This window comes from Halichoerus grypus, chromosome 4 (genome assembly GCF_964656455.1).
Source record: "Halichoerus grypus chromosome 4, mHalGry1.hap1.1, whole genome shotgun sequence".
Taxonomy (NCBI): Eukaryota; Metazoa; Chordata; class Mammalia; order Carnivora; family Phocidae; genus Halichoerus; species Halichoerus grypus.
Window position 1 is genome coordinate 167,963,621 of NC_135715.1, and position 27,422 is coordinate 167,991,042.

The 27,422-nt window shown below is 34.0% G+C and overlaps 1 protein-coding gene and 1 pseudogene across 6 annotated transcripts in view; one reads left to right on the forward strand and one right to left on the reverse strand.

The window, feature by feature from the left end:
* The window catches only part of KANSL1L (KAT8 regulatory NSL complex subunit 1 like), a 146,187-nt gene that overhangs the window by 80,477 nt on the left and 38,288 nt on the right, over positions 1-27,422 (reverse strand). For all 6 annotated transcript variants that reach the window (XM_078071275.1, XM_078071274.1, XM_036098755.2 and 3 more), the window contains exons 3-5: positions 23,237-23,378; positions 14,159-14,356; positions 10,064-10,185 (exon numbers count right to left, since the gene is read on the reverse strand). In XM_078071275.1, coding sequence (XP_077927401.1) covers positions 10,064-10,185; positions 14,159-14,356; positions 23,237-23,378 — 462 coding nt within the window. The remainder of the gene's footprint in view (positions 1-10,063; positions 10,186-14,158; positions 14,357-23,236; positions 23,379-27,422) is intronic.
* LOC118539883 (large ribosomal subunit protein uL24 pseudogene) lies at positions 26,165-26,588 on the forward strand (annotated as a pseudogene).

The following is a 27,422-nucleotide window of genomic DNA, read 5'->3' on the forward strand; positions in this document are numbered from 1 at the left end:
CTTACTAGAAAATGTCTCTTATTATAGTACAAATATTTCTACCACTTTGGTTTTCTGATCTTCTAGTCCATCATTAAATTAGATGAGACAAAGCAGAACTGCAGAACATAGCCATGAGAGCAATAATGAAAATGTCAATCTGACTATGGGGGAGAAAAGACAAATGAGTACAAAATATTTTTTATGGAATGCTGATTACCTGCAAGAAATCTTAAAAGACATTTCATTCATTCAGCAAATATCTATTCATGCCCACGATGTGACGCTCACTTATCTAGATGCTAGGAAAAGAGCAGTTAATAAGTCAGACTAAAAAAGTTCCTGCTCTCATGGAGCTTATATTCTCTTCCAGGAAAACAAGTAAAAAACAAAACAAAACAAAACAAAACAAAGCAAAGCAAAATAATATCATACGTGTTATTTCATTTGATCCTCACAACAATCCAGGAAGCAGACTGTTCTCATTTGAACTGTGATTTAGAAAGTTGCCCAAGAATACAATGCTACCAAATGTCAGAGTTGGGATTGAGCTCAGATTTGTCTGATTCCAAAGGGATATTTTTAAATTTCTTTTTTTAGACAGAGAGAGAAAGAGAATGCTCGCAAATGGGGATGGGCGGGGAAGGAGGATGAGAGGGAGAAAGAATCTTAAGCAGCCTCCATGCCCAGTGAAGAGCCTGACATGGGGCTCGATCTCATGACCCTGAAATCATGACCTGAGCCGAAATCAAGAGTTGGATGCTTAACAGACTGAGCCACCCAGGCGCCCCCAAAGGTGTATTATTTTTTTTATGTTTATTTTATTGAGAGCGAGCGAGCACGCACGAGCATATGTATGAGAGGGAGAGGAGCAGAGGGAGAGGATCTCAAGCGGACTCCATGCTGAGCGTGGAGCCCTACACAAAGCTCAATCCCATGACCCTGAGACCATGACCTGAGCTGAAATCAAGAGTTAGACGTTCAATTACCTGAGTCACCCAGGCACCCCTCTTTCTTTTTTTTTAAGATTTATTTATTTGAGAGACAGAGAAAGTGGAGCGGGAGCAGAGGGAGAGGGAGAAAGTCTCAAGCCAACTCTGCACTGAGCTGCAGAGCCCAACGTGGGGCTTGATCTCATGATCCCGAGATCAGGAGTTGGAGATCACAACCTGAGCCGAAACCAAAAGTCAGACACTTAACTGAATGCACCACCCAGGCGCCCCCCAAAGGGATATTCTTAACTATGAGTTTTCTCATAGCACTTGATCAGGGTTTAAAATTATGCATTTATTTCTGTGATTATATGGTTGAGTCATTTTTCCCCACCCAGACTCTACACCTTGAGTACAGAGAACACATGTGTTTTTGTTCAACATGTATTCCCACTGCCCAATCCAATGTCTGGCACACTGAGGTTACTCAGTAGGTATTTACTATTAAGTAAATTCTTTTACAGATATACAACTATTAATCTCCATAGTCCCTGAGGATGTGGCCAGTCATGAGCCTGAGTTATCAAAGAAAAATTGAATTAACTTCAGTATCATCCAAGAAAGGCAATATGTAATAAATTTTATTAAACAATTCTTGGTTTATATGAAAAGTTTCCAGCACTTGAGTAGAATCCTCATTCCTCCTACTGTCTTGAGTACCTATTTCATAATAACTTCTAGATTATGCTTTAAAGTTACTAAGACATGTTGAATAAAGTAATTTTTCTCTATTCACTAAGTCTCTTGATTTGAACTAACATAAAATGAATACATCCAAAGCAAAACACAAGAGTCATATGACAAAAAGATACATTTTAGGTTGTTTTGAAATCTTTGTTTTTATTGTTCGCTTGTTTAAAAAAAAGGAATCCTCAAAAATAAACATTTAATTGAAGAATATTAGTACTAGAAACTACTTTATAATATTTGTGTACCAGTAAATTTAAAGATAAAGAGATGTGAAGAGATTAACTGACTTGCCCAAGGTCACAAAATGTCTAAAACAAAAAATATATAAAAATGTACACTCTATACTCATAACCATAAGTTACCCTAAAACCACTAAATCATAAAAAAACACTATAATTGATTAAAAATGAATACAAGTTACAATGTGGGGGAGGAGATTAAATGTCCCAAGATGGTCTTTTGAGGAGGGATGTTTTAAGTAATTTGAGAATAAAATTCAACACTGTGTTTACCCTGAATTTTCAAGTGCTTGGTTTAATTATAGGGTTTACCAACCAGGCAGACCAAAGGTAGGACAGCAACTTTATATCTCCCCAAGAGATAGGATGGAGAAACAGGTGGTACCTCTGAGTCCTTGTACCTATATAATGAATGTTCAGTAACAGCTGGCCCTACACAGGCCTTAAAATCCTTATCATTTTTTTTTTTTTAAGATTTTATTGATTTATTTGTCAGAGAGAGAGAGAAAGCACAAGCAGGGGGAGCGGCAGGCAGAGGGAGAAGCAGGCTCCCTCCTGAGCAAAGAGCCTAGTGCAGGACTCAATCTCAGGACCCTGGGATCATGACCTGAGCTGATGGCAGACGCTTAACTGACTGAGCCACCAAAGCATCCCTTAAAATCCTCATCATAACTCAGGCCACTTGGAAGCACTTTTTTTTTTAAAGTAAGAATAGTTCTAAATCAATGACTAGTATAATGCCATGAAATGAAAGAAATAAGAATGCCTACTATTTTAATATACATACTTAAAATATATAGTTTTAACATACGTATGTCCTTGCATAAAAATATCAGTGGTTAACATTATTAGGCTGTTTCTTATATGCCAGGCATTGTTACAAGAGTTCTGTATATACTGTCTTATTTACTTCTCATACAATCATATACTATCTCCGAATATCTGATATGTTTACTGCAAGAAATACATTTAACTCTCAGCCAATGATCTGTTTTGTGGCATACTATATTTTAATAGGCTAACATGTACTTTTTTAAGATAGTATGATTGTAAAAATTGGGTAAGAGTGGAAACTGAATAATTGCCGAATGTTGGTTAAGACTTGATAAAATTTTTGGAGCAGAGAGAATATAAATATTTAGACACCATAATGACTTTTAAGAACTATAATGTAAATATGTATTATTTATCATGGTAAATTACCAAATTTCCTATCACTTTTAAATGTACCTTTTGTCTGTAACTACATTCTGTAACTTCCTATTATTATACTGTTATTAGGTCTGACATTTGTATTAATTTACACATGTCAGCTAAGTATGCACCTCAAAATTCACAAGTACATGTAAGAGTACTTTTCAGATCAGAGGAGACAATTAAAAATACACTATAGCTGTATGTCCTTTTCTTTAGTCATTCTTCATTTGCTTCCCACGTGTATGAATGCTTTCATTGAAAAAGACAGGATATCCTAGATAAAGACAGATTTGACAGATAAAGCAAAGGGCAAGGGTCCGTACTCGCTTCGGCAGCACATATACTAAAATTGGAAAAGGGCTCTAAAATAAAAAACTAGATCATTCTTTATCACCAAATTTTAAAGAAACACGTTAAAATAAGATTTGTTTTAACAAATCAAATATTATATTCCTTCACCTATCTTAAAATTTTGATATTCTATATTATTTAAACAGTGTGCAACTAGTCAAATTTTGCTCACAGGTTTAGGGTAATAATGCCATTTAATTTTTTTTTTTCAAACCTATGGTGGCCACTGTGTTTTCTACTTATCCTTTTTGAAGTATGTAATTTGTACCCTATTTTTCTGAACTTTTTGATTGTGAAATGTAAGATACCAATAAATAAGTACATAAAATGTTTATTTTATATTTAACTTGTAAATATGAAGCAATGCTTCACCTACTCCTTCACTGTCCCATAATCACCACTCAGGCCAAGAAATGGAATATTATCGGCACCTATGAAGCCTCCTCCCCACCATGTGGACCTCCTCTTCATATTTAGCATAGAACGATAAAAAGTTAAATCACAATCAGTACTTTTACCAGTGTCCTGAATAACTTAAGGACTTGAGAACAATTTAAAACCATTTACCTTCCTCCTGACCTGTATGCTATTGTTGCCATCGACTTTTTTTTTTTTATAGCCCCACTAGACATGTTTTACTACTATTTGTTTAAATATACCCATATAATTATATTTACTATTTCATTTGTCCTTAGTTCCCTCTTGCATCTCAAATTACTTATCTAGGATCATCACTTTCCATTGCTTGAAACCCACCCTTTATGGTTATCATTATAATTACAGTCTACTAGTGACCTACTCTTTAGTTTTGATTCGTCTGAAGACATTTGTGTTTCACACTCAGACTTTAAAGATGCTTTCTCTGGGTATAGAATTTCTAGGTAGTTATTTCCTTTCAACACACTCAAGATACCATTCCACTGTACTGTGGTTCTTATTACTACTCTTGAGAAGTCAGCTGTTAGTCAAACTGTTCTGGTGATCTCTTCCTCCTTCCCTACCTCTGCTATTGCTTTTAGATGTTCCGTTTGTCTTTGTTCCACCCCTCCCCCAGCAACCCCGCAGCCCCTGCCATTTCCTGTTTCTAGCGGTCTTTTTATTTGTCCTGCTTAAGAATCTGCATCTGGCTTCCTGAATTTGGTGTCTTTCATCAAATCCAGGTAATTTTTCAGCCAATCTCTCTTCAAATATTGCTTCTGTTCCATTTTCTAGCTTCATTCAGGTCTCCAATTAAGTCTTATATTAGATCTGCTCAATATGTTCTCACATTTTTAAATGACTCTTCTTTATTTTCCATAGTTTTGTTTCTTTTCCTACAATCTGGAATTTTTCTCCTAATCTATCTTCTATGTACATGTTCTCTCTTCAACTGTGTCAACATTGCCAAACTCACTTAATACTTAGTTTTTAATGTCAGTATTTTTCACAAGTTTTATTTGGACCTTTTTCAAACGTGCTATGTAACTTTTATAGTTTCTTCCCTGCAGATATTTTCAAGCCCATCTTTTATTTCTAAAATCAAAATAAGCACTATTTTTTAAAAAATAATCAGTGTTTGATAATCCTAATATCTGAAAACTTTGTAATCTCTTTTTGCTATTATTTTCTCTTTATCCTTACTCTTATTGCTCTCTCACACATCTGATTATATTTAACTGTGTGCTGATCACTGCCTTGAAAAATTATTCCTGAGAATTTCCCGGAGCTAAGAAAGACAATGCCTACCTCCAGAGAGAAGCTACATTTGTCTCTGCCATCTACCTTGTAGTATCACCCATTCCAAAACCATTTTAAACTAGGGATTCCTTGGATGACTCAATAATGCAAATTTGAACTGAAAATCCATGTGAAAGTCTCCACCATGGTCAAGCTATCTCAAAGATAGATAGGTTTTGTTTTGTTTCTGCTCTGCTCAGCACCAAGGCAGCTCTCCCCATGGTGCCCTACGTGGGGAAGGGGAAACAATTTTCCTTCTGATTTACATTTATTCTAAGACTGTAGCCCATGGAGGAGGATTTCCTTTCATCTCCCTACCATAGACAAGGTTTTGATTTGTTTCAGCTTTGATTTATCTTCTTCTCACCCCACAAGCTATTAAAACTTCACTTGATTTTTGATTTGATTTTGATTTTGATTTCTCTTTCTTTCCCCCCAAAGCTATCAAAACTCAATTTTGTCAGAATTTGGCCTCAGACAAACGTAGATGCTGCATTATGCTTACTTTTCTGGTTTCTCGCTTTTTCTTAGCTTTTGGCTTAGAAATATCATTAATATTCACTAATTTCTTATTTTCAAAATAAACAATAAAATACTCTTATTCAATCCAGCAATTCCACTTCTGGGTATATGTCCAAAATATTAAAAGCAAGGACTCAAACAAAAAGGAAAAAAAAGGATTCAAACAGGTATTTGTATACTCATGTTCAAAGCAGCATTATTCACAATAGCCAAATGGTGGCTATTCATATGTTCACACAGGGATCAATGAATAAACAAAATGTGGTCTATACATAGAATGGAATATTATTCAATCTTAAAAAGGGAATGTTGACACATGCTATAATATGGATGAGCCTTGATGACATTATGCTAAGTGAAATAACCCATTCACAAAAGGACAAATACTGTATGATTTTGCTTATATGAGATACCTAGATACCTAGAGTAGTCAAATTCATAGAGACACAAAGTAGACTGGTGGTTGCCAAGGAATGGGAAGAAGGAAGAATGAATGGGTCCTTATTGTTTAATGGGTACGGAGTTTCAGTTTAGGAAGATGAAAACAGCTCTGGAGATGGATTATGGTGATTGCTGAACAACAATGTGAATGTACTTAATGCACTAAACATAAAAATGGTTGAAATGGTAAATTCTATATTATGTACATTTTATCAGGATTTTAAAAGTTCTTATTCAAATGATTAATTTTCTTACCTTCACATTTACTTAAATACATAAAATGAATAGTACTTATATGCTTAATAGGGATATCTTCAGAAAGTGTTTTCTTACTGTCAAGTTTGAGTAACATTAACTAAGCCCTTACTCTTGAAAACCTTTGATTCTTAAAGATGTTTTCTTCATCTATAATTACATGTGAAGAAAAAAATAAAAACAATGTTGGAAAAACACAAAGATATAAGAAATAAAACTAGGCCTCATTTAACATTTTACTCCCAGGAGCAAAAGGCTCATAAATAGATAAATTTCACCTTCCTTCAATACAGATATTTTTTAAATAAAACTTTTTCATTATTACTATAATATAAAATTGTGTTTCCAAGTAATTTTCAAAATCTATGGTAATATTCTCAAGTGTGAGTACTATAAAATAATCTATTTACAGAATTTCACTATTATGTGCTTGTTTATTTTACAAAAAGTTCAATTAGAGAATACTTTTAAATTCTTAATTAGTTTACAGATATCAATTAAGCACTTTCTGCAATATAGTTAAGGGGTTAAAAAAAAAAAAAGAAAACAACTTAGAAACCACAAAACATCATTCTCCAGGGGTGGGCTGCTCATGTTACAAAAAAAGGAGGAGGGAAGGGAAGGGAAGGAAAATGAAGGGAAGAGGCAATGTTTGACTGGTCGATGTCTATCCAAACCTTTACCTAACTCCTACAGCTTCCTTTCCCACTCCTAACTTGGCTACAAATACTTTATAAACAACTTTATCTACACCCATCTTAATCTCTGTCATGCCACTCTAAAGGAACAAGTGTTTTTCCTCCTTATATAAAATCTCTTCATAACTTTAGGATATATTTCTACCTGTACCATCTCTAGCTCTTTCCCTTCATTTTAATAAAGATACTTACATTTCTTCTATTTTAAAAACAAAAATCCCTTTCTTGACCTTGTACATCCATTTTATTATAGCCTTTATAGTCAGTAACCTTGAAAGTGTAATCTTGACTCCTTCTCTCTACTTCATCTCCACTTCTCTTATCAGCCCACTCTTACCTCTCTCCATCATGCCACTACACTACTTGTGCTAAGGTCTCAATTTATAACTGGCAAAACCAAGAGACATTTTTCAGACCTCCATTTAGCATCTGACACACCACCACAAATCCTCAAAATTTTCTACATTTCCTTCAAAGTTATTACTCTCTTATCTGCAAAATATTCCAGTTTCTATGTTCCTGGTTAAATAGACTTGTATATTATGGTATATATTATAAAGAGAATTTTTACAAAAATTTTAATGAAACCAAAAGTATTGAACAGTTTGTGGTAACAAAACATTTAAAAACAGTTATTAAATTATACATTTTAAACAAAACCCCAAATATTCTAAATTTGCTCACCTTTTTTTGGTGGGGGGCGGTGCGCAGAGGGAGAGAGAGAGAGAATCTTAAGCATGCTCCATGCCCAGCAATGAGCCCAAGGCAGGGCTCAATCTCATTACCTCACAACCTTGAGGATCATGACCTGAGCCAAAAGCAAGAGTCGGATGCCCGACCGAACCGGGCACCCTGCTCACCTTCTCTTTGATGAAAGGTAGCTATATTACATTTTCTAGCAAATGCTAGAAAATAAAATATTTTCTTCAAGAGAAATATATTTTGACAACAAATGTGAAAATGCTTTTTGAAAAAAAAATGCTTTTTGAAACAGGAACTCATTTATATAGGAAGCATTTTGAAAAAAATGATTACTGCCAAAAATAAATTAATAATTAGTAAAATTAATAAAATTAACTAAAACACATATCAGAATACTTCAAAAGGTTGGAGGACAAATTTTTATCTCTTCTTAAATCTATCAAAGAATTTAAGTAGGTTTTAAACCTGTTATAAATTTTTTCATTTCCCTCCTAACCCCGTTATAAACTTTCAAAAATAAACCTTCCAGTTAATTTGTAGGAGCAAATACCTGACATCAGGAAAGATGGCAATTACTAGCAGATTTCAAGAAGAACCTCTGAACTATTAGTAAACAGAACTGAAAAAGTTTCATGTTAGTAAATAAAGCCAATGTTAACATCTCTTTCATTTGGAACCATGTATCTTTATGAGGCATCTTTTCAACTATGAAAGCTAATAAAATCAGATATTTAAATTACCATACACAATTCCTTTATTATTACATATATTAAATAATTATATTTCACCTATGAGACTGCAAGCTAGTTAAAAGCAGAGACTTGTCTTCATCTTTGTAACCCAGAACTTTGACTAAGACATACAGCAAATAGTTATGCAATAAATACTGTGTGAATAACCAAAAATATAAGCAAGTACATTAAAATGAAAATATGTACACAGATACATACATACATATATATGTAATAGTGTAATGTCTGGTTAGGTAAACGAAATGTTACCTAAAATGGGCTTGACCCAAATCACAATGTTTCCACACCAATTTAATGGTGTTTAATGGCTCAACTAGTAATTATGACTTCCTTTTTTTTAAATTATGACTTTCTTAATTAGCATATGTTCTCCTAAATGAAGATATCAGAGTTGCCCTATACAATACATGAGAATCTTTGCTTTCAAAGTGAATCATCAGTGATAAAAGGAATGAATATATAAAATCAACAAACAGTAAAGCAAAACCAATAGAAGAACTTCTTCTGTGACAAAACTATGAATAAATGACCCAGCACAAATGAAACAGTGAAAGTATTAAAAATTAGATTTTCAAAATAACAAATTAGAAATAAAACCCAAATAACAGTATATTTATTATAGGATTCAGTTTATATACACTAATCTCATGAAGAATGTGATGGCTACTTAGCATAATTTTCGCCATGGTACAAATTTTCCTTTCATGCTATATAAAACAAAATTTAACAATAAATTGTATAATTATTAATATAAATACTTCCCAATACTAAATTACACTCAGTCCTCTATGGTAGTTAAAGAAGCCCACATTACAATTTTATTTGAAAAAAATTTAGAAAAATAATATTCTATTAGCATCTTTAATTCTAATTGAATCTTTAAAATAGAAAAACAAACAAAATGAAAGAGAACACAAAAGCTATTCGCAAAAAACGAATTAGGATCCCATGTATGTGTGTGTGTGTGTGTGTGTGTGGGTGTGTGTGTGTGTATTCACTGATATAATAAACTGCTAAAGGTTACAGTAATTACTAATTACATTCAGAGAAAAATTTTACCTTATAAAAGCTGAGATACAAAATGATTAAGTGTAACTTAAACTGAATTTTATGGATGATATCTACCAATCTTCTGTGCCCAAACTATATCTAGGGTCTTTTTTCTTAAACTGTATTAAAGGCAGTATAGAGCTAAAGAATATAAAATGCACAAAATGGAAGGTATGTTAAAAAAAAAAAAAGCATTACTTCTGTAGCAAATGGTATCACTATTTTTCTTTTTCAGAAACATTTTACATGCTGGAAAACTTTCTCCCTCATTCTCAAGTTTATAGTTATGTTAATAATATAAGTGTGATGATATCTAAAAATGTATCCATGTCCTATTGATTGTACTCTAATAGTGCTTAAGAAGAAAAAAACAACTATACTACTTAAAAGATCAAATAAATAAATAAATAAAACAAAGCAAAATAAAGTAAAATTTAAAAAGCCAAATTTAGAAGCCAAACTATCCCACTGATACCTACCTCCTGGAAATGCCATTAGCCAGACATTTATGGCTACAGGATTTGGAGGATAGGGGTGATGAAGTTGGGGACAAGTTGAGAGGGGCAATCAAACTGTTGATGATCTCAGTCAACTGTGCACTCTGCAAAAAAACAATTAACTTTTACTACTGCTAAGCAAGAAATGTGAGTTAGGTCTCACACCTTTAGTAAATGTTTATATTTTAGTAAATATTTTAACCTACAAAGATGATTTATACCACTACTAATTTTTCCACTTATTATAAATAAATCTACATTTTAAAGTACTCCTCCTTATCTATATCCGTTTTCATTACAGTTCCTTTATCTACTCATCCTATCCTCTTAAAACATTTGAATTTAGCTAATAGCATGTACATAATATTTTCTTTAAGGCAGCCAAGTTAATAATAATAAAATCATAGCTATAATTTACTACTATGTGCCAGGCACTACACAAAGCACTAAACATAGATTATTTCTAATCTTCATAACCAACCTGCAAAGTAGTTAATATTAGAAATACTGGTATTACTATTATTAAAATCAATTACAGTTAAGGAAATTGAAGCAAAAAAAGATTAAGCAGCTTGAATAAGGATTATAAAGTTGGTAAGAAATGGAGCTAAGATTCAGATTCAGGCTTGAATCCAATGCCACACTGTTTCTCAGTATTTTTCCTAACTCAAAAATATCAGGTTTGTTTAGGGACTCAAAATTTTCATTGATCCTTATTCCAAACTTAAATATACAAAATATATTTGTAATACATAATAAATATTAAACTTACCAAATTATTCTCAAAACAACCTATAACAATTATAATAAATATAGGCCACATCAGTGGAAACAGCATGTTTCTACAAAAGAATGACAACTATTTTCATTACACACACAATCTATGTTTATTATAGAAAAAAGGGAAAGGACTGAAAGGCTTAAAAAAGGAAAAGAAAGTCACCTGTAATCATATTACACAGAGAAAAACCACTGTTAATATCTTGGTATATATCCATCCCTCTAGACTAAGTTTTTTGAGATGTGAGCATGAGTGTATACAAAATGCATTATACACACATACACCTACACAAGCACACACACCTACACTTTTAACTAAATCATGTCACATCAATTTTCTAAAACCTGACTTTCTCACTTAATAATGTATGATTTTATTTTTTTTAAATATGTAGTACTATTTCACCATTTTTATTAATTGAAAGATATTACATTATAGAGGGGTATATGAAATAATTATTCTTAAAATTTTTCATTTGTATGAACCTAATAACATGCTATTAGAAATAATGAGACTAAAGAATATGATAGAAGTAAATCTAATATTTGAATTCTTCAAAAAGTCTTTGAAAAAGACCCTGTTTTCACCATTTATTTTCTTGAAAAATAATACATACCTAATGACTTTATTTTAAAAATGATAACTCATTTTTAGATTAAAGTTCATTTTCAAAATCAATACAAATAGATTCTCTATACACTTAGTAAGCATTCATTAGTTCACTTATACAAAGAAATTTATAAAGAATCTCATATTTTTCAGTCTGAAACACTGATACATTCTTCTCATTGTTCCACTGCCAAAAATATCATTAAAAACCTTCTAAACCCTGAGGTAACTGGTTAGGTATGTGTGAATAATTGGCCCAGAAGAACAGCATAGCCACCAACCAGTCCAGCCCAATAAAATCTCAAATATCTGAGTCCATCTTTGGGATAAGAAATTCATAGTGAAAATGAGAAAAAAGTAAAATTAGGAGAGGCGTAGTTGAAACTTTGAAAACAAAAACTAATCAACTTGAAAGTTAAAACACTAGCTATTGGATAACAAGGTTTTTAATGTAAACACACCAATGTGAAATTTATTTTATTTATTTTTTTTTTTAAAGATTTTTTATTTATTTATTTGAGAGAGAGAATGAGATAGAGAGAGCATGAGAGGGGGGAGGGTCAGAGGGAGAAGCAGACTCCCTGCTGAGCAGGGAGCCCGATGTGGGACTTGATCCCAGGACTCCAGGATCATGACCTGAGCCGAAGGCAGTCACTTAACCAACTGAGCCACCCAGGCGCCCTGTGAAATTTATTTTAAATTACCTAAAGTTCTAAAAGAAAGTCACCTTTTAATTTATGAACAAAATACATTACCTAATAATGCAAGTATACATTAATACTATAAATGTTATTTTTTAAAACTGATACCAGTATACAACTCAGTAGTGCCTTTATATTTTAACTACCAACTCTTTAACTGCTTTTGAGATACATAAATAAATTTTGTTTGGTAAACAAAACATTCCTCTAACAAAATTTATTTAATCAAATCATCCAATACCTGATCTATATTCAAGGCCCACTATGATCAGTGAACAGTTATATACCAACAGGTTATCTTAAGAAAAGTATGTGTAGTATCAGGCTTGCTATCCCTGACAATTCTCAACCCTCTTCAGCAAGTATTTGAAAACAATGTTTTTAACTGGCCTATAAAAACATTACTAGCATATGTTTCAAGAGCAAATGACCTGTTCATAGGCAATATACTAATGACCTCTACAAGAGATTGCTGCTGTCCCTTTCTTATCCTTTTGCTCTACTCTCCCTCTATCTAGAGCCATTGCCATTGTTCTCACACTCCTGGTTCCCTTCTCTTTCAAAGCCTCTGGCACTCCTGTCAGCAATGGGACCAAAAATAAACATAATACCCAGGGCCAACTCCATGGTGAGCAACCTGAGCAGTCACACAGGGCTGCCCTCAGAAGGATCCCTTGCTTGGTTAATGCCCTGCTGTCACTGACATCCCTTCAAAATTGTTTTTAACAAAGAGCTATGTAATTTCATTTTGCACTGGTCCCTGTAAATTAGCCAGTTCTGATGTTAACTCCAGTCTAATAAAACAAATTGTTGCTACCAAGGAGAAAGAAAAAAATATAAAAAATCTCTTTCCAAAGGATAAGTAGTAACCTACAGGTAAAGAAAATAGAAGACCTGACTGACCAAACAAATACATTATTCTGGAGTGTGAAACAATTAGGGCCAAACTGAAAGGGTAGTGATCCCATGGGATGAAGAGAGAGAAAAGAGAGGGAAATAGGAACATAACCAACACTATTTAAAACACCACTTATATGGTAAAGTGCATTCCAATTTAATACTAGATAATTAGAAAATAACTTTCTGAATTTAAAAATATTCATAAAAGTATTTTGTTTATGCATTTGTGCAATTATGCAACTAAGGAAAAACTCTAGGCAACTGTAAATTTAACAGATACGGGGTGAGAGGTGTTGCACCATACTCTGACTTACCAGGAATAAAACAGTAGTAACCTAGTACTAAATTATTTCACAATATATGTCAGAAAAATCTAGAAAAATGAGATGTGAGCAGGCACGAATCCACCTTACTCACTGGAACAAGGCAATCATGCAGCTGTGATCCCAACTAGGTCTATTTCAGCAGATTTAGATTGGTTACAAAGTAACAAACGCTTAGAAAGCCAGGTTTGTTCAAGAGCCACCAAAGTCTAAAAATAAATGGTGTGATTTCAAAGGATAGATAGAGGACAGAGTAATTAAACTTCTGGGGTCATCCATAATAGAATTTCAATATCAGGAAAAGCTTTAGAATCAAAATAATTTGTTAGGGGCTTATTTGCCATTTATTTACATGAACTTTTTATGAAAGAATTGATATTCTGATATCTTTCACTAAAAATCTCTATCAATAAATTGATCAAACAACCATTCAGATCTATTAAATGGTATCACTGTTCTTTCCTCATGAAAAAAAAGTCCAATGATGAGCAGTTTTGTTAGAAAAAAGATATTCCAATCCTAGTATAAATGAGTTATCATCCTATGGCTGTGTACCAATATTTTATATATTTAAATAATCTTAATTATATCAATGTTATAAGAAAGACTCATCATATACTACATATTTTAATTGTATTTAATGTCAAATGGCAAACCTTAATAACTAATATCCCAAGCAGACGCACAGGTTTATTTGAATAGTGTGTAAAACTGATTAAAAGTCATTTCATGCCACTCACATCTTACTCTTCCATCACATTACCTGTTTCTCTATGTTGCGAAGAAGAAGTGTAGGGCTACTTGGTGACATTTCAAAATCTTGTTCTGGTAAAGGATCTTGACTCTCTTGGGGAATCTGGGGATTCCCTGTAGTATTTAATGAAGCCGCTTGGTCAGCAAATTGTATTTGTTTTTTCAAAATGTCTTTTGGAAGTTGACATTCTTCTAGGATCACTATCCCCTAGGCAAACAGCAATTAAAGAGTTGAAATGAAAACAAATTGACTGCTAAATCAACTTTAACGTTACAATGCACTTGAAACCATGCTTCTTATTATCACCTGGAAATCAGAAAGTACACTTGAAAGTAGAGTCTAACTGTAAAAAATTGGCTGATTTAAAACATGTGTAGCTAAAGCAACACCTATGTCTGATGGGTTAGGCTTGTAAAATATTGTCATAAATTGTATATATTCAGTTATTTTTCTTCTTACTGGTTTTAATTATTAGCAGTAAAAGCATGATACATTTAAAATAAAGGCTTATATGCAGAATATGAACATTTCACACTGAAATTTAGAACACTTCCTTATATAATCTTCAGATATTTTGGTCACTAGCATTTCCATTTGAGTACTCCCAGTTTCATAAATTAAAATACCAAACTTCCAAACATCCAAACAACATTCTGACTTTATACTAAACTGCTTTCAGAGCACTCTTAGGAGTTCCAGCTCTGTTGCTGCCAGCCAGCAACCATGGGCAGGACTGCACTATTGAGAAGAAGTATTCTCTAGGCCAGTTAAATTGTTGGTTACAAGGTAGATGAGTTAATAATAAAGACACAAGTTTTCAACTGTGATGGGGTATTTTCTCAAATGTAAATAACTAGAGGAAAGAGTAGGGATCTAGCTGCCTCTGTTCTCCCTACCATTCACACACACACACACACACACACACACACACACACACACTCTCTCTCTCTCTCTCTCTCTCTCTCTCACAACTGGCTTGCTAAATATTCTCCCATATTCCCCAGTCTTCACTCCAACTGTTCTTACCCTTATGCCCCTCAAAGGCAATGAAGACAGAAGAGAAAGGAGGAAAAATAATGCACAGATATGATCTTAACAGTTTCATTATCAGTTCTTACAGTAAAACTTTTTTCCCTCCCTACCCCTTCTACCACTTTTCCCCCTGTAAAGAATAACATACATTTTCACATATGTATAATGTGTATGTGTGTGTGTGTATATATATATGGTTATTTTGCAAAATGTCAATGAGCTCCTAATAGGCTAGTTGGAAAGGTATTAAATACCTATATGGCTAAAATATTATATTCTTGTAATGAAAAATAGTCTAAAACATTAATATAAGTGTAGAGTATTTTAAGATGGGACAAATTTAAAAACTGGCATGGGCCAGCTTATATCATATACAAGTGCTATTTACAGGATGGAAACTGCCTATAAATTATAATGTTATAGATGAGTAGTTTGTTTGTTTTTTTAAGATTTTATTTATTTATTTGACAGAGAGCGAGACAACGAGAGAGGGAACACAAGCAGGAGGAGTGGGAGAGGGAGAAGCAGGCTTCTCGCCGAGCAGGGAGCCCGATGCGGGGCTCGATCCCAGGACCCTAGGATCATGACCTGAACCGAAGGCAGATGCTTAACGACTGAGCCACCCAGGCGCCCCTAGATGAGTAGTTTTAATTTACACTATAATTTGGAGAATATATCACTTTAGCATGAACATATTCAGGTATGGCATCAAACATACATTATTATTTTGTAGTAATATATTACCACCGATGTGTGGTAAAAGCAACAAAAAAGTTATTATTGTTGTTGTTATTATTTTTAACCTTCACTTACAACTGTGCTAGTAACTTTTACAAAAAGAAGGAGATCCAACTGTTGATCCCATCTCAATGACTATTTTCCTAGAATGCACAAATATGGCTGTCAAGAAATCTAAAGAAATATATTTTTAAAAAATTTTTGTTTCATTTGATATTTTAAAACTTAAAGTAGACTTGGGGCACCTGGGTGGCGTAGTCGGTTAAGCGTCCGACTCTTGGTTTCAGCTCAGGTCATGATCTCAGGGTCGTGAGATCGAGTCCCATGTCCGGCTCTGCTAAAGACTCTTTCTTCTTCTCCCTCTGCCCCTCCCACTTATGCTCTCTCTCTCAAATAAACAAATATTTTTAAAAAGTTAAAGTAGACTTGATGGATATAATATCATCAATCTTAAAAGCTCTTGGAAGTACCTGAAATGTCCATTCAAAATGTGTACAAGTATCTCACTAGATTTTTCAACAGTATCTGCTTGCAAAATAAATACAAGTTTTTATCATATCAATTTAGCTGTAATTCCCTTTGGTTTGATTAGTTTATTTTATGGGCCAGGCTGCTATGAATTCAGCCTGGTTTCATAACCGTTACTAAGAATCTTGTACATACTGAAAAACTGATTCTGAATTTCAAAAGGTCAATTTTCAAACCTTTAGACTACTATCTTTTTAGAAGTAGGGGGCCTGCTACAGTTAGTTCAATGAAAAGTAATATTTTAAAAATTCAACCAGGAAGACATTCATAATCAAGTTCATAATCTATTTTTTTTCTCCTTAAACTCTCACAAATGGCCAAGAACAGAGTAAAAAGGGAAAAAGATTAAACCCTTTAAAGACACTACGGAGACAGTTTCAGTTCTTAAAAATCAAGAAAAGAATATATGTGTGTTGGGTCACCATGATGTACACTTAAATATCTTACAATTTTGTCAGTCATACCTGAATAAAGCTGAATTAAAAAAAAACACTCAGGAAAGAATAGCCTATTCATAGATAAACAAGGTAAATAACAAAGACATGAAAATTTTTTAGTAAGATGAGTTGCAATAACTGAGACAAATGAAAACTCTAGAATAAGATGAAAGCAAGTCAACTGCTCCAGAGAAGACAACTGTTCCTGATAATAACACTAAAGAAATCCTTACCCCACTCCCAGGGTCCTCACAGAGAAGACACAGCATAAAAAAATAAATTACCTCAGCAACACCTTCAGTATTTATATAAAGTCACCAAAGCTAATTTTTAAAAAAAATTTTAAATGAGAGACGCCTGGGTGGCTCAGTCAGTTAAGAGTCTGCCTTTGGCTCAGGTCATGATGCGAGGGTCCTAGAAAGGGCTCCTTGCTCAGTGGGGAGCCTGCTTCTCCCTCTGCCTGCCACTCCCCCCCACCCCTGCTTGTGCTCACACAACTCTCTCTCTCTCTGGTAAATAAATAAATAAAATCTTTTTTAAAAAAGTATCAAACCTTAAAACAAATTTTAAATGAAAAATTTTAAATGCACAAAATTACAATTTAAAATGTAGAAGACCCTATCACAAGGTAACAAAAGAAATCTAAAAGAGAAACCATTTAATATAGGATAGCCAGCTTCTCAACCAAAAAAAACTGTTTTAATATTTTTCTGAAAGTGACAAGAGGCTATACTGTCTTAGTGAAAGCTGAAGCAAAGAAAAGGAGAAACATCGAAGTTGTAATGTGTTGACAAAGCACTGGAAGAACAAGGAAGGAATGTTGTTAACATGGGCTTTCTTTTCTCTAAAAATTTTAGCAAAAATTAGACGACCCCAATATGTCACAGAAGGAGCAAATGACAGCTTAAAAACCCAAAACGTGTAGATCGACTCAGTGTTTCCTGACCAGTGTTACCAACTAGCACTTATTTAAACAGGATATTTACAAAAGAACATCTCTCAACCTCTTTCCCTTTCCCGTATCTCTAATTTAACTGAGAAGAAAGGATTTTTTTTTTTAACTTTCAAGATAAGTTAAATAGAAAGGTCATTCTACGCTTCTCAATTTTTTAATTAACAATAACTCAAGAAGCTAGAAGAGCAAAGTGCTATTTTCTCTTTTCAGTATAATAGTTCAACTAAACTGCACATAAATAAGCAATTAAACATCTTGATTAATTCCCAAGAAATGTAAGGAGAAACCACTAAAATAAAGAAATACTGTAATGATATTTTTCATAAAGTAAACATAATGTGATTCTTAAGAAAACAGAGGTCCAGGTACACATCTAGCCTGAACCAAGAAAAATGTAAGGCCATATAAATTATTACTGGGAAGTTGAGATTTCTTTCCTAAAAATAATTTATTCCCCAGATGTTATATAAACATACAAATTTTTTAAAATGTTTTAAAAAGTATATCGCAGTGTTTAGAACACACAAGTCATAAAATACGAACCAGACTGTGTAGATTCAAGTATAAAACTTAGTCATCAATTTAACTAGGAATCCACTTTCTTGGAAATTTCCCAAATTGTTTTAAACTTGACTTGTTTTGAGAAGTCTACTATTAAAAATGCTTGTGATATTACATCCTTTAAAGTAAATGATCAGAGAGGAGAAATTATCTGGTGATCCTGAAAGAACTAGGAAATCACTACAACTAAAGGCTTCAGTGAAGACAGTTAAAAATGAGAAACAATAACTACTTCCATCAGGAAATTATTCTTGAACAGAGTTCCCTCAAATCCAACAGACAGAACAGGTAAGCCTAAGATTTTATGTCTATCCTCCTATCCACCTTCCTACAGACATCACCACCAAATTCTACAATTCTTTCCTTCCTAGCTTCTTCTCCCATCCTTACAAAACTCATACTTTCCACTCCTTTGAATACCATTCTACTTTGTCATTCCCAAAACATATTATGTTGTTTCATGTCTTCAAACCTTCAAGGAATGCCCTTTTCCAGTTCCATTGGTTCATCAAGCAAACTATTATTTATCTTTCAAAATTATACTGAGGCATCACCTCTTTTACTGATGTTTTCTCTGACCTGCTAATCCCTAAAATAAGAGTTATGTATTCTCTCTATGCCACTTCTATATCTTATTAAAAACATGTATCATTGCACCTATTTCATTATATTACAATTAATTATTTACATGGTCTATCTCCCCTACCAGAATATAAACTCATGACTATGCCTAAAACTTACTTATCTTTATTTATGTGCAGACCCTAGGTAATGTTGGGCTAACCACATGGATAACCATATGATTAAGAACTCCGATTCCTTTCCTTCTCAGCATTTTCTTCTCAGACCAATCACCATCAGTCTTAGAATATTATCTCCATTATGTCCACAGTTTCATGATGTAGAACATACTTTTTCATAAAAACAAAGTTACAAAAAGATCTTTAGCAATATTTAAATTAAATAGTATTTCATGGGATTGTAATGAGAACTCGTTATAGTATTGCTTCAATGGGAAAATGTACCTTGAGTTCCAAGCAAACAGCCTATAATTCTGGGGAAACAGTATGTCTTTAAGCTAGGAAAACCCCACGTTAAATTTCCGGTTTAATTCTGGTTGGAATTAAAACAATATTTATTTGTGTAATCATTTGCTTACTTTCACCCCCATTTGACTTAAGCCCTAAAAATGTAGCAACTCTGTGGATTTTGTTCACCACTGTATACCTTAAGCACATATTATGCTAACAACTGTATGTGAAAGGAAAAATGGGAAAGAGTGAAGGAAAGGAGGGAAGGCAGAAAATAAGACAGGAAGGAGAGATAAATGAATTTTATTTAAAAATTGCTACAATATAATAACATAACTTTTTAACTGCCATTTCTACTGAATAACTCCAAATCTCTATCTTCTTATAAACCTGCCTTCTCCAATAACTCTTATTTTCAACTTTTTAGAGCACCTCAATGTGAGTATCTGATAGAACTTTTAAGTCAGTGTGTGAGAAAGCTTATTTTTATCAACTTTCCTATAAAATAAGTACTTTTTTCCTTCTATAGAAACAGCAGGTAAATAACTAAGAGGGGAGATAGTGGTGATGTTTACACAACCATATATTTGTCAAAATTCAGTGAATTGCTAAAAATACGTCTTCTGAGAACAAGATAAACAAAATAAAGATAAATCCATAATTAGACCTATTAGTAAAAAAATGCAGAACATCAAATAAACAAAAATAATTTTTTAAGTTACCAGATAGAAAAGACAAAGTACTTACAAAGGAAAAGCAATTCTACTGACAGTAGACTGCTCATCAGTATTAAACAAAACAATGAAATAGGATCTTTAAAAGGCAAAATAACCATCAAATTAGAATTTTATATCGACCTAAAGTATCACTGAAGAGTGAGGGTAAAATAAAGGTATTTTGAGACATAAACTACTAAAGAATGTATTTCAGCAAAACGTAAACCAAGAGAGAAAAGGTAGTGTAGAAGAGACTGCAAACTTCCCAATACCCACTTTCCTCTTCTTTTTACAACAAAACTCCACTCCTACTGGAGTTCTAGCTATGCATACAACTTCTCATTGTAAGGCTGTATTATTCACCTCTCCTTCCTGCAGATACGTGCCTAAATTTGGGTCAATGAGTGTGACACAAAGTAGTACAATTTCCAAGTCACCTCCCACCTAAAGACAAACTATGTTACACTTCTCTCACTTCCCAGGGGCCAGAATGAGGGAATGACTACAACCCTGTTTAATAGTGCAGTCAACAATTACCTTAGAGGACAACAAAGCAGCAAAATAGAAAAAACCAAGTTGCTCCACCAGCCCGTATTCACTCCCTCACTTTTGAAGTGTTATGTACCTTAATAAAGCGGCAATATTTGGGAGTTTGTTATAGCAGCTTAAACCTGTAAACTAACTTTACAGGTAGAACACAAGAACAGTAAGCACATTTTTTTTTAAGATTTTATTTATTTGAGAAAGAGAGAACGAGCGGTGGGGAGGGAAAGAGGGGGAGAGAGAGAGAGAGAGAGAAGCAGACTCCCCGCTGAGCAGGGAGCCTGGATGCGGGGCTAGATCCCAGGACCCCAGGATCATGACCTGAGCCAAAGGAAGACGTATAACTGACTGAGCCACCCAGGCGTCCCAGTAAGCACATTTTTAATAAAATTAGTTAGAAATATAATTATTGACTATAAAAAAAGGAACTAGATTGTAGTAGATCTATTCAATGAGTAGTTAGAAAGTATTAGAATCCATGTTTTAAGTAAAAAAGAGTATAAAAATACTGAGTACTTTTTAGTCATTGTTAGGATTACTTTTAATTAAGAAGTATATTAAAAATTAGAGAAGTAACGACAAAGAATAAAACTATAATGAATAGCTTCTAAACCAGCAGAGGGAAAAGAACGAAGCAAATTCTACCAATCCAACAAGAGAGGTAAAAAAACAAGACTTATGGGGTGTCTGGGTGGCTCAGTTGGTTAAGCATCTGCCTTCAGCTCAGGTCACAATCCCAGGGTCCTGGGATTGAGCCGCACATCGGGCACCCTGCTCAGCGGGGAGCCTGCTTCTCCCTCCCCCTCTGCTGCTCCCCCTGTTTGTGCTCTCTCTCTCTCTGTCAAATAAATAAATAAAATCTTAAAAAAAAAAGACATAAATACAAAGAGAGGAGAATAAGGGCAAATGAAAAATAAAAAATAATCAGAGGTGATTTTTTAATCTAGCTATTTATAGTTTATAAAAAGAAATACCTAGAATAATAAAAAAATTTGTATCTATTAAACAGCATTCCTTCAAAAAGTAAGAAGCAAAAACAGAATTACCAGAAAAAACTGAAAAATTTACAACAATGGGGGAAATTTTAACAAAAGTATATCATAAATGGAAAGATCTAGAGGTATAAACATATAGCAGATATATACAATAAAGTCAACAAATTTAATAAAGAATTCTATACTGAACACATAAAGAACATGCATTCTTTTCTGTTACATATACTAAAATAATGAAAAGACAAGCTACAATATGAGAGATTTGTAACATTTATAACTGACCAAGAATAGTCTCCAAAATTTAAAAAGAATTCACAGACACACATCTCCACCAACCATAGCCCTTTCCCCACCCCATCAAAAACAGTGAATACAAAAGGTAGTTAGTTCTTAGGTAAAAAAACATTTGGTGATCAATTATACCGAGGCCCAATTCTCAATACTAAGGAACAATTAAATTAAAACAATAAAATAATACTTCATACTCATCACACTGGAAAATTAAAATGTCAAAAATTATGAAATGTTGGCAAGAATGTGGAAAAACAGGAGCTCTCATGCACTGCCAATGGGAATATTAACTATCCAATCACATCAGTAAGTATAGGAAAGCTAAAGACAGCCAGACCTAAGATCCATCATTTCCACTTTTAGGCATATACCAAGAACTCTCCACAGTTCACAAAGAAACACAAAAAAGACAGTCATTACAGTATTGTTTTTACTAGCATAAAACTAAACAATGTATGTCTATCAGTAGAAAATAGAAGAGATAAACATTGCATTGTATTCATACAATTCCATCTCATTCATACAATTAAATAACATACAGGACCTATAAAATTTATGCTGAGCAAAAACAAGCAAGTCACAAAAGAATTTGTAGTATATATGTCATTAATACAGACTGTAAAATCATGGAAAAATAAATACTAGTTGTAGACACAGATAGACATCTATGTGCCAAGAGTATAAAAACATACATAAATATAATAAATATCAAAACATGCTGGAATCAAAATAGTGGCTACAGTGGCATGCAGAAAGAGAATGGGATCAGGAAGGATTATATAAGTACCTCAACTGTACAGGTAATGCTTTATTACTCTAAAAATTAAACCCAAATAGTAAAAATTTAACACTTGATAAATTCGGAGGTGGAAACAAAGGTGTTCATTATATTGCTTTCTAGAGCTTCTTATGTGTTTATAATTTTTCTTAAAACAAAACCTTTAAGGGGATTCAATAAAATACACTCAGAATTTCTCACATATGTTAAAATAAATGCCATCAAAGTAGAAGTTTATAAAAGGGTACCTAATTTCTATTAATTGGAATCCAATGAAGAAGCTCTGAACTGCTCAAGTATGATAAAATGACCACGATAAATACAAAGACATTACAATGATAGCTTCAATTTACAGCAATTGATATATAAAAAATGTTAATAATTAACTACATTTTTATAAAGCCTTGTAACAATTACTTTGTGTGGAGAGATGAGAAACTAAACTAATAATTTTTTTAAAAATACAAGAATACAAACAATACCTTGGATGCACGAATCTGCCTGTGAACATCCGTTAGTTGTTGGATTTTGTATTCGAGCTCTGAAATCTGGGCTTGAAGCCATGTCCATCGGCTGCCAACTCTAGCTCTGTCTACAAGCCACTTCCATTCAGTACTAGAATTACTGTGAATGAGACAAACATTGTTAGTTAAAGAACAAAGGCAATCAAGTTTTCACAGACTACTTAATAAATTCCTTGACTCCTGTCAAATAATCCTAATTCCTTTATACAACATCTAATTACGTGAAAGAAGAATCTGGTATCAACTCTTATCAAAGAAAAACATTTAACTTCCTTATCTTTCTAATGGATAAACACTTGTTTTTATTATTACATATCCAGTAATAAGATAATCTCCTCTGCTACTTAATATTTTATTAATATGCACAAGGGCTGAAATAGGAGTGGGCCAGCAAAAGAAAGAGGAATGATACTACTAACTCCACATAAAAACTGTTACATGAAGTTTCTATATGTAAGAAGTATTGGGTAAGTCATCTGAACTATGCTAGATCTAAATCTATGTAATAAACCAGAATACTCAATTTTATTATATGCAAATTTTCATTTGTTAAAACAGTAGTCACTGTTAGCTAATTAAATCCCTAAAATCAATTTAAATGTATTGTCAAAAAGTATCGAAAATATGAGTGCTCTACCTTTCAAATAAGTATACCAAATATAGGTCTTGAAATGTTTATTAAGATAAATAGCTTGTTAAAACCTGATTTCCAGGGGCGCCTGGGTGGCTCAGTTTGTTACAAGTCTGCCTTCGGCTCAGGTAGTAATCCCGGGATCCTGGGATCAAGCCCCACATCGGGCTCCTGATCATTGGGGAGCCAGCCTGTCCCTCTGCCTTGCTCGTGCTCTCTCTCTCTCTCAAATAAATAAATAAAATCTTAAAAAAAAAAGGGGGGGGGGGGACGCCCGGGTGGCTCAGTCGTTAAGCGTCTGCCTTTGGCTCAGATCAAGATCCCAGGGTCCTGGGGTCGAGTCCCACATAGGGAATCCTTGCTCAGCAGGGAGCCTGCTTCTCCCTCTGCCTGCCGCTCCCCCTGCTTGTGCTCTCTCTCTCTGACAAGTTAAAAAAATAATAATAATAAAATAAAATTAAGAAAAAAAACCTGATTCCCAGGATTCACAGCCCAAAGATGAGAAAGAATTTATATAAAGACTTTTCTGTCATACATATTTGAAAATAAGGGTCGAACCCTACTCCTCTATCTTTTGGCAAGGGTACCACTCTAATCCATAGTTTGTGAGATTACAAATTAATTACTTTATGAAAATATTCTAAACATTCCAACTAGAAAACAGTGATTTGGAATAACTAATTAAGAGCTTCAGATTACAAAAGAAAACATGACAGAAATTGAAGGTATAAATGAAAACCAATAAATACTTAATGGCAGAACACAAACTTTATGAAAAACTTGTCTAAAAATTACATTTACTGTCAAAACCCATAGAATGTACAACACCAAGAGTGAATCCTCACGTAAAGCATGCACTTTAAGTGATAACAATTTGTCAATGTAGGTTCATAGATTGTTACAAATGCACTACTTTAGTATGCAGTATATTGATAGTGGGGGAGGTTCTATCAGTGAAGGGGGTATATGGGAACTCTGCATTTTCTGCTTAATTTTGCTATGAACCTAAAACTGTTCTTAAAAAAAAGTTTATTAATGTTACACATTTAACCATAATTGAATGTCTCCCATACAAACTTTAGCTAGAGAAAACTTATCCTAAAAGATAATTTACTGGGGCGCCTGGCTGGCTCAGTTGGTAAAACATGTGATTCTTGATCTTGGGGTTGTGAGTTTGAGCCCCACATTGGGTGTGGAGATTACTTAAAAATAAATTTTTTTTAAATAAAATAAATAAAAATAAAAAAATAAAAGATCATTTGTTGTGATGAGCACTGGGTGTTGTGTTGAATCACTAAACTGCACATCTGAAACGAATAATACACTGTATGTTAACTAACTGGAATTTAAATAAAAACTTACAAAAATAAAATAAAAGATCATTTGTTGTCAGAGAAACAGAATTATTATAACTTTACTGTATAGAATATATTCATTGTAACAGGATTTTATATTAAATCAATGTCCCTAAGAGCTATTTTTGTTTGTTTTTTTAATATTTTTTATTTATCGGGCGCCTGGGTGGCTCAGTTGGTTAAGCAACTGCCTTCGGCTCAGGTCATGATCCTGGAGTCCTGGGATCGAGTCCCGCATCGGGCTCCCTGCTCAGCGGGGAGTCTGCTTCTCCCTCTGACCCTCCCCCCTCTCATGCTCTATCTCATTCTCTCTCTCAAATAAATAAATAAAATCTTTAAAAATATATATATATATTTTTTATTTATCCATTTGAGAGAGAGAGCATGAGCAGGGTGGGGGGGCAGCAGAGGGAGAGGGAGAAGCAGACTCCCTGCTTAGCAGGGAGCCCCATGTGGGACTCGATCCCAGGACCCTAGGATCATGATCCGAGCTGAAGGCAGATGCTTAACCAACTGAGCCACCCAGGTACCCCAAGAGATACTTTTGTTAAGATTCTAATTGCACACAATATGATTGAGGAGACCTTCATATAAGAATTCTCTTAGTATTACTATGTATTCAGTTTATAGTCATTATTGTGCTTTTTAAATTTGACACACTTTTAAATCATATTTTCATAGTTATGAAAATAATAGAAGAGAATGTCTATTCAAAATAATATTAAAATGGAGGGGCACCTGGCCAGCTCAGTCAGAGGAGCATGCAACTCTTGATCTCAGGTTTTGAGTTCTAGGCCCACGCTGGGTGTAGAGATTACATAAATAAATAAACAAATTTTAAAAAAATAATAATATTAGCTCTTCCCTTCTGTGGCCACTGTTGAAGTGCCAGCAGCCAAAATGAAGTTCAATCCCTTTGTGACTTCTGACAGGACCAAGAGGCATTTCAATGCATCTTCCCACATTTGCGGGAAGATTATGTCTTCCCCTCTTTCCAAAACGCTGAGACAGAAATACAATATTTGATCCACGCCCACCCAAAAGGATGAAGTAAAGGCTGTGTGAGGACACTACAAAGGTCAGCAAATGGGCAAAGTAGTCCAGGTTTACAGGAAGAAATATGTCATCTACACTGAACAAGTATAACAAGAAGGCAAACGGCACAACTGTCCAAGTGGGCACTCACCCTAGCAAGGTGGTTATCACTAAACTAAAACTGGACAAAGACCACAAAAAGATCCTTGAACGTAAAGCCAAATCTCACCAAGTAGGAAAGGAAAAGGGCAAATACAAGGCAGAAACAATCGAGAAGATGCAAGAATAAAGTAATCTTATATACAACTTTAAATAAAAACTGTTGAGTGGCTGGGTGGCTCAGTTGGCTAAGCATCTGCTTTCAGCTCAGGTCATGATCGCAGGGTCCTAGGATCAAGCCTTGCGTTGGGCTCCCTGCTCAGCAAAGCGTCTGCTTCTCCTGCTCCCTCTGCCCCCACCCCACCCCTGTGCATGCACACTCTCTCTCTCAAATAAATAAAATCTTTAAATAAAGAAATAAAAACTGTTAAAATGAAAAAATATTAAAATAGATAGTAATATCTATTATTCATAGATAGTATTTAATAACACTAACTGCCAATCATGAAATTAGTGATAAAGGCAAGGGCCATGGCACACAGCAGTTGTACAGGTTAATGGTAAAGTGTTGGATTTTATGCAAAAAGGAAGTCTTTTTTTTATTTTTTTAAAGATTCCATTCATTTATTTGACACAGACAGAGAGAGAGAGAGCACAAGCAGGGGGAGCGGCAGGCAGGCAGAGGGAGAGGGAGAAGCAGGCTCCCCGCTGAGCAAGGAGCCTGACTGGGGGCTCGATCCCAGGACCCCAGGATCATGACCTGAGCTGAAGGCAGCTGCCCAACCGACTGAGCCACCCAGGCACCCCAAAAAGGAAGTTATTATCAAGACATTAACAAAAATTTTTTTCCCAAGCACTCTGGCTACTAGGTAGAGAAAGCATTATAGTGGGATATGAGAAGAAATAAGGAAATCAATTAGGATGCAAACAGAGTAATCTGTGTGTGGTACAGATAATTGTGATCTCCAAATATGTCATGTGCTATCCTAAATTTCCCAGCCTTCCTTGCACTTAGGTTGGAGCT